This window comes from Anastrepha obliqua, chromosome 2, assembly GCF_027943255.1.
Source record: "Anastrepha obliqua isolate idAnaObli1 chromosome 2, idAnaObli1_1.0, whole genome shotgun sequence".
NCBI lineage: Eukaryota > Metazoa > Arthropoda > Insecta > Diptera > Tephritidae > Anastrepha > Anastrepha obliqua.
Window position 1 is genome coordinate 8,849,536 of NC_072893.1, and position 7,163 is coordinate 8,856,698.

The following is a 7,163-nucleotide window of genomic DNA, read 5'->3' on the forward strand; positions in this document are numbered from 1 at the left end:
CGAAAGCCAGGTGCTTATCATCAAGCTCGGTGGATGGCAAAGGCCATTTATAGTATAAAAATATTTCTATTACGGAATGAAGTCGAAACAACGGAAGATGAAAAACAAGCATTATGCAGAATATGTGGTTTTATTGTTGTTAACTACATAAAACCATGGTTTAGAGCAAACAGAGCAATCGAGGCTCCATGGCAAGATATTTGTCTTTTGAGAAACTTGAATAATTACCTACAAAAAGACGAAACAGTGGCAAAAGCATGTATAATGAAGTTTATAAATCATCTCTGGTACTTGGCAGATGAGGCGGTCGTGTTTTCATTATTTGATCACAATGTGCCAATTAAAAAAAGAGAGAAGATGGCGCAAAAGCTTAAAAATATAATGCAGGATAAACAAAGTGAATCAAAAAATGAAACCGATGCCTCGAAAAAACATTCTGTTCAATACAAGGACCTGAAATTTTTTTTACAAAAAGACCTTCCAAGTTGTTTAATAACTGAAAATTCAATGAATTTATTTGAACGCTTCAATATAAATCCCGCATTTTTGAATGAAAATGCTGCTGAATGGCATCTTAACCCGAAATATATTGAAGGAAAAAAAATCTTGGACAACATTAATGTAGTCAACGACACAGCTGAAAGGGGGTGAAGTTGATGGAAGAATTCAACAATTCTTTCACTAAAAATGAAAACCAAAAGCAGTTCGTTCTTCTAGTAAGTAAAACACGTCATACAAAATTTTGTTATTTATTAAAAATTAACGATTTTCATTTATATTATAATTATAGGTTGTGGAGGAATATAGAAAAACTTACCCTAAACACACCACAGAGGCTATGAGTGTCGACTTCAGTAACAAAAATAACAAGTGAACTACGTTTTTATTCAAAAATTATTTGAATTTCTTTTTATTATGTTTTTTTTTTTTTTAATGAGAATTTGCATAAAATAAAAAAGCAAAACAAAACATATTGTCAATTTTTCATATATCTTTTCTAAGTATGATTTCAATGCCATTGCGGCACGTGATAACGGTAATTTATCGGTATGAAACTTTAGGAAATATTTTTTTTTATCAAAAACAACATAATGAGAGATTCCTGCATTGAAAATTTTGATTTCGAAAAATAAGGACCACCCTAATATATATATATATCTTTATATATATATTTCTTATGTTCGTGTGTTTGTCACTGAACTCCTCCTAAACGACTGAACCGATTTTGATGAAATTTTTTGTGTGTGTTCAATGGGATTCGAGAATGGTTTAGATTCACAATTTGGTCTCCTGGAAAATGTTTTTTTAATTAATTTTTTAATAATAAGTAGTTGTTAATTTTGGAATGTTTCACATTGGATCCGATAGACTGCGCTATCATCGCAGCGTCAAATATTAAATAATACTTTATTTCAATTTCAGTCTGTCCCGACAGTTGGCGCTGCGATCGAATTGAGAGAAATATTTTGTTATAATTGCGTTATTTAAACAGCGTGCTGAATCAAATATTAAATCAACAGTTACTAATTGTTAAAAAAGTTTTGAAGTGTGCATAAGAAACAATACATTTTGCGACTTTAGTGCAGAATCGAAGTGAGTATATTTCTTATGAATTTGTTTATGAAATTTACACGTGCGTTGATTAATTACCACTCTAACCTATAAATTTATTTGTGTTTTATACGCGTCATTAATTTCTAACTGTTAGAAGACTTAGTGAAAAATAAAATGATAGAAATGAATAAAAAAATAGAAAAAATTTATGAATATGAGTAAAAAAGCATAAAATGAAATATTAGAAATTTAGAATCTGTGTCGATTAAAAATTCGTCCAAATAAAAATCCGTGCAAATAAAGAGACAAACCTTACAAGTGAATAAATAAAAATCCATAAAATTAATAAATTCAATAAAAGTTAAATTTCATAGACAACATATGGAGCTTCTTTGTGTTATCCATAAAATTATATTTTTATTTAATTGTTTGATTAAACGGATTTTTATTAATTTACTTTCAATATTTGCCTCTTGATTCACACGGATTTTTATGTGGACAGATTTTTCATCGCTATAGATTTTATAATAATGAATATTTTATTATATGCTTTTTTACTTATATATTCATTTCTTTAAAGAAGTATTTTTTAATCATCTACATTTAATGATACAGATTGTATTTAGATGGATTTTTATTTTTCACTTAATTTCGAAACAGTCAGAAATTAATGACGCAGATAGTAGCTCATTAATTTCATAATGAATTTTTTACATTATTTTTATATTCGTTGTGCATTATTTTGTAGTATTTTTCTTTTACAGAAAAATGCCACGTCTTCGTGGAAGAGCGAAAAATATTGGTCGACGTACTCGGAATGCGCAATTGGTCCATGATCGTCGATTAAATAGATCAGTTGAAGAACTCTTGACGGATAATGTAAATTCCAGAGATCAAGTTGCATGTTCACGAGCAAATGAAAATTCAGAGCAACGCGTTCGACGTCTTCATGCTAATACATTAAGACAACGAGAGGCACGTCAACGACTGACCGACGCACAGAGAGAACATCAAAATCGGCAAGTGCTCGAAAATCGAACATTGACACGAGCATCACTTAGTCGTCTCGCGTTTGAATATGATCCTAAAATAGACTATTCGTCACATGCACTAATCACGATAGGTAGTATGGACAAAGAGTGTAAATATTGTCATGCTTTTAAGTACAAAGGTGAATCGGTTGGTTTATGTTGTGCGTCTGGAAAAATTTCACTGCCATCGCTAAATCCACCACCAGAACCTTTAAAAATACTTTTAGCCGGAACCACATCTCAATCGAAATTGTTTTTGCGGAAAATTCGTAAATTTAATTCATGCTTTCAAATGACATCATTTGGAGCAACAAAAATCGTCCATAATGAAGATGGTTGTAATTTTGAATCTACATTCAAGATTCAAGGTCAGGTATACCACCAAATTAGTTCATTGCTTCCAATGCCTGATGCCGATCCAAAATTTCTACAAATTTACTTTATGGACGATGAGGAGCAACAATCACATACACGCTGTGTTTACAACCATATAGAGCAGATGGAAGAACGAGAAATTGTGGATATTTTACAAACGTTTTTGCAAAATCATAACCAATTGATACGATTGTTCAAGACTCTTTCTAACAGACTGCAAAACGACAAGTACGTCATTGTCATTAAAGCAGACAAAGTGCCCTATGGCGAACACGCAGGTACATATAATGTTCCAACTATTAATGAAGTTGCAGTTGTTATGGCTGGTGACCCATGTGAACGGCGAGACATTCGCATACAACGCAGAGATGATACGGTGCAAATAATTCAAGACAATCATCGTTCTTACGATGCTTTGCAGTATCCATTGATATTTTGGGAAGGAGAAGATGGATATTATATCAATATTAAACAAAGGAATCCAACTACAGGTACAATTCATAGATTATCTAACAATTTTTTTTTTTTCTAAATCCATAATTTCTGTTTATCTCATAAATATATTTATTTGCAGGTGAAGAACTGAACAAGAAAGTTAGTGCTATGAACTTTTACGCATATCGACTAATGATTCGTGCTAATGAAGACAATAACATTCTCCGATGCAGACAGCTATTTCATCAATACATTGTCGATATGTATGTAAAAATCGAAAGTGAGAGATTACGATACATAAAATTTAATCAAGCAAAACTTCGTGCTGAGGAGTACATTCATTTGCGTGACGCCGTAATCGGTAACGTAGATGCAACGAATAACATCAACAATATCGGGACCGCATATATTCTCCCGTCATCATACATTGGTAGTCCGCGCCATATGCAGGAATACATTCAAGGTGCCATGACCTACGTACGTGCATACGGCCGACCAGATCTTTTTATTACATTTACGTGTAATCCAAACTGGGATGAAATTAAAAATTTGCTGTTGCCAGGTCAAACATCGATGCACCGTCATGATGTCACTGCACGTGTTTTTAAACAAAAATTAAAATCTTTGATGAATTTAATTACTCATCACTCGGTATTTGGTAAAACACGTTGTTGGCTTTACTCGGTTGAATGGCAAAAACGAGGCTTACCTCATGCGCATATTTTAATTTGGTTGGTGGATAAAATACGCCCAGAAGAAATTGACAAAATTATTTCAGCGGAAATTCCAGATCCGAACATTGATCAAGAATTGTTTGACATTGTTACTACTAATATGATCCATGGTCCATGTGGTACTCTAAACATAATGTCACCATGTATGGATAATGAAAAATGTACAAAGCGTTTTCCAAAACCATGTGAAACTGATACTATCACTAATATTGATGGCTATCCATCTTACCGACGTAGAGACGTAGACAATGGTGGTCAATCATATGAATTACGTCTGTCAAATGGTGTAATAGTAGATATTGATAATCGCTGGGTAGTCCCATATTCACCATTGCTGTGCAAAACCTACAAAGCGCACATTAACGTCGAACTATGCAGTTCAGTGAAGTCGATCAAATACATTTGTAAGTATGTTCACAAAGGTAGTGATAAAACTATATTTGCTGTTCAAAATATAAACGACAATGACGAAATAACACGTTATCAAATGGGTCGATACATAAGTAGCAACGAAGCTATTTGGCGCATTTTTACGTTTCCTATCCATGAAAGGGATCCTGCTGTGATACATTTGTCTGTGCATCTTGAAAACGGACAACGTGTTTACTTCACAGAAGAGACTGCACTACAACAGGCTTTAACGGCTCCAAAAACAACTCTTACTGAATTTTTTAAACTTTGTAGTCGACAAGATGTTGTTGGTCAATTCGCAAGGACATTAATATACGCTGATGTTCCTAAATTTTTTATATGGAATAAACAATCAAAAAATTGGGAACCGCGGAAACGAGGCACTCCAGTCTCAGGATTCGCTGACTTATTTATGACAAATACGTTAGGTCGATTATATACAGTTCATCCGAAGCAACGCGAATGTTTTTTTTTGCGTTTATTACTGGTTAACATTCCTGGACCAACGTCCTTCCAATATTTGCGAAAAGTCAATGGTATTTTGTACGACACTTTCTTCGATGCGTGTAGAGAGTTACATTTATTGGAGGATGATAACCATTGGGACCTCACACTTGCAGATGCAGCACTGAGCTCATCTCCACAACAAATCCGGCAATTATTTTCAATAATATTAACAACGTGTTTTCCGTCTGACGCATCTGCTCTGTGGAACAAATATAAAGATTCAATGAGTGAAGATATTTTGCATCGGACTAGAATTGCTAATCAAAATCTTAATATTGAATTCTCCGCTGAAATATACAACGAATCATTAATAATGATTGAGGATATTTGTATTCTTATTTCGAACATGCCGCTCATCCATTTCGGAATGCCAGCGCCGAACCGCCCAGCGGTAGATATCATCAATAGCGATGTTCAACGTGAACACCAGTTCGATAAAACTTCTTTGGCTACTTTTGTTGCTAATAATGAACAATTGCTTACTGCTGAACAACGAAATGTATATGATGAAATTGACGTATCAATTACAGCACAACAAGGTGGTTTCTTTTTTTTGGACGCACCAGGTGGCACTGGTAAAACATTTCTCATCTCACTGATACTTGCGCGCATTCGATCACAAAATCATATTGCGTTGGCCGTTGCTTCATCAGGTATTGCAGCAACGTTACTTCATGGTGGACGGACTGCCCATTCAGCACTAAAATTACCTTTGAATGTTCATACAAATCCTGAAGCAATATGTAACATAAAGAAGCATTCAGGCATGGCTGAAGTTTTGAGAAAATGCAAAATTATTATCTGGGATGAATGTACAATGGCCCACAAGCATTCGCTCGAAGCTCTCGACAGGTCTCTGAAAGATATCAGAAATAATGCTCGGCTTTTCGGTGGTGCTCTACTTCTGCTGTCTGGTGATTTCAGACAAACACTACCAGTCATTCCACGTGCGACATATGCAGACCAAATAAACGCATGTTTGAAAGAATCTTATTTATGGCGAAGTGTCACTAAATTATGCCTTACTCTTAATATGCGCGTTCAACTTCAGAATGATCCATTAGCATCAGGATTCGCTGAACAATTGTTAAACATTGGCAACGGTAAAATTCCATTGTATGAAGATACACAATATATTCGACTACCAGAGAATTTTTGCAACATGGTGGCTACCAAAGATGAGTTAATAGAAAGTATCTTTCCAGATTTGAAACATAATTATACTAATCATGTATGGCTGCGAGAGCGAGCTATTTTAGCCGCAAAAAATTTAGATGTTGACGCCATCAACTTTAAAATACAACAGTCATTGCCTGGTGATGAAATTATATTTAAATCGATTGACACGGTTGTTGATCCTGACGAAGTTGTCAACTATCCTGTAGAGTTTCTAAATTCACTAGATTTATCCGGAATGCCACCGCATAATTTGCGGCTGAAAATTGGCTCACCTATAATTTTGCTTCGAAATTTAAATGCCCCAAAATTGTGTAATGGCACGCGATTAGTTGTAAAAAAAATCATGGGCAACATTCTCGAAGCCACTATTTTAAGTGGAAAATTCCAAGATGAAGTTGTACTTCTACCACGGATCCCAATGATTCCTTCAGATTCACCTATACCATTCAAACGTTTACAATTTCCAATCTGCTTGGCATATGCTATGACTATAAATAAGTCACAAGGCCAAACAATGACAATTTGTGGCTTAGATTTAGAAAATCCGTGTTTTCTCACGGCCAATTATATGTTACGTGTTCTAGAGTTGGAAAACCATCGAATTTGTTTATTTATACACCTCAAGGCTTAACCAAAAATATTGTACATCCAATCGCATTACGATAAATTAAGTTTTTGTAAATTAAAAAATATATGTTATAAATAAAATAGTTTTAGTGAAATCTTTTTCACCTTGAATTAAAAAATGTTGAAATTTTTATTTACGAAGCTGCTATTGCCACATTCCACGGCTAATATTCGTGTCTGTAATCAGTCGTTTCATTGGCTTAAAATTTTCCGTAACTCTCAGAAATATCCATGTCTATAATCAAATACATATAGTGACTGCTATTATTTATTTCACGGATTTTGTCAGTGGAGTGTGACAATAAACACA

At 34.1% G+C, this 7,163-nt stretch overlaps 1 protein-coding gene across 1 annotated transcript; it reads left to right on the forward strand.

The window, feature by feature from the left end:
* The first annotated feature begins 2,988 nt into the window (after positions 1-2,988).
* Positions 2,989-6,857, forward strand: LOC129237020 (uncharacterized). The gene is made up of 2 exons (XM_054871387.1): positions 2,989-3,451; positions 3,535-6,857. Exons 1-2 carry the CDS (start codon positions 2,989-2,991, stop codon positions 6,855-6,857), a joined length of 3,786 nt encoding a protein of 1,261 aa, XP_054727362.1.
* Positions 6,858-7,163: the final 306 nt, after the last annotated feature.

What these genes read in the sequence shown, in the direction of transcription:
- LOC129237020 (XM_054871387.1), top strand. Translation starts at nt 2,989, where the DNA reads ATGCCTGATGCCGATCCAAAATTTCTACAAATTTACTTTATGGACGAT. An exon ending in ACAAAGGAATCCAACTACAG is followed by an intron (nt 3,452 to 3,534) that starts GTACAATTCATA and finishes ATTTATTTGCAG; the next exon opens with GTGAAGAACTGAACAAGAAA.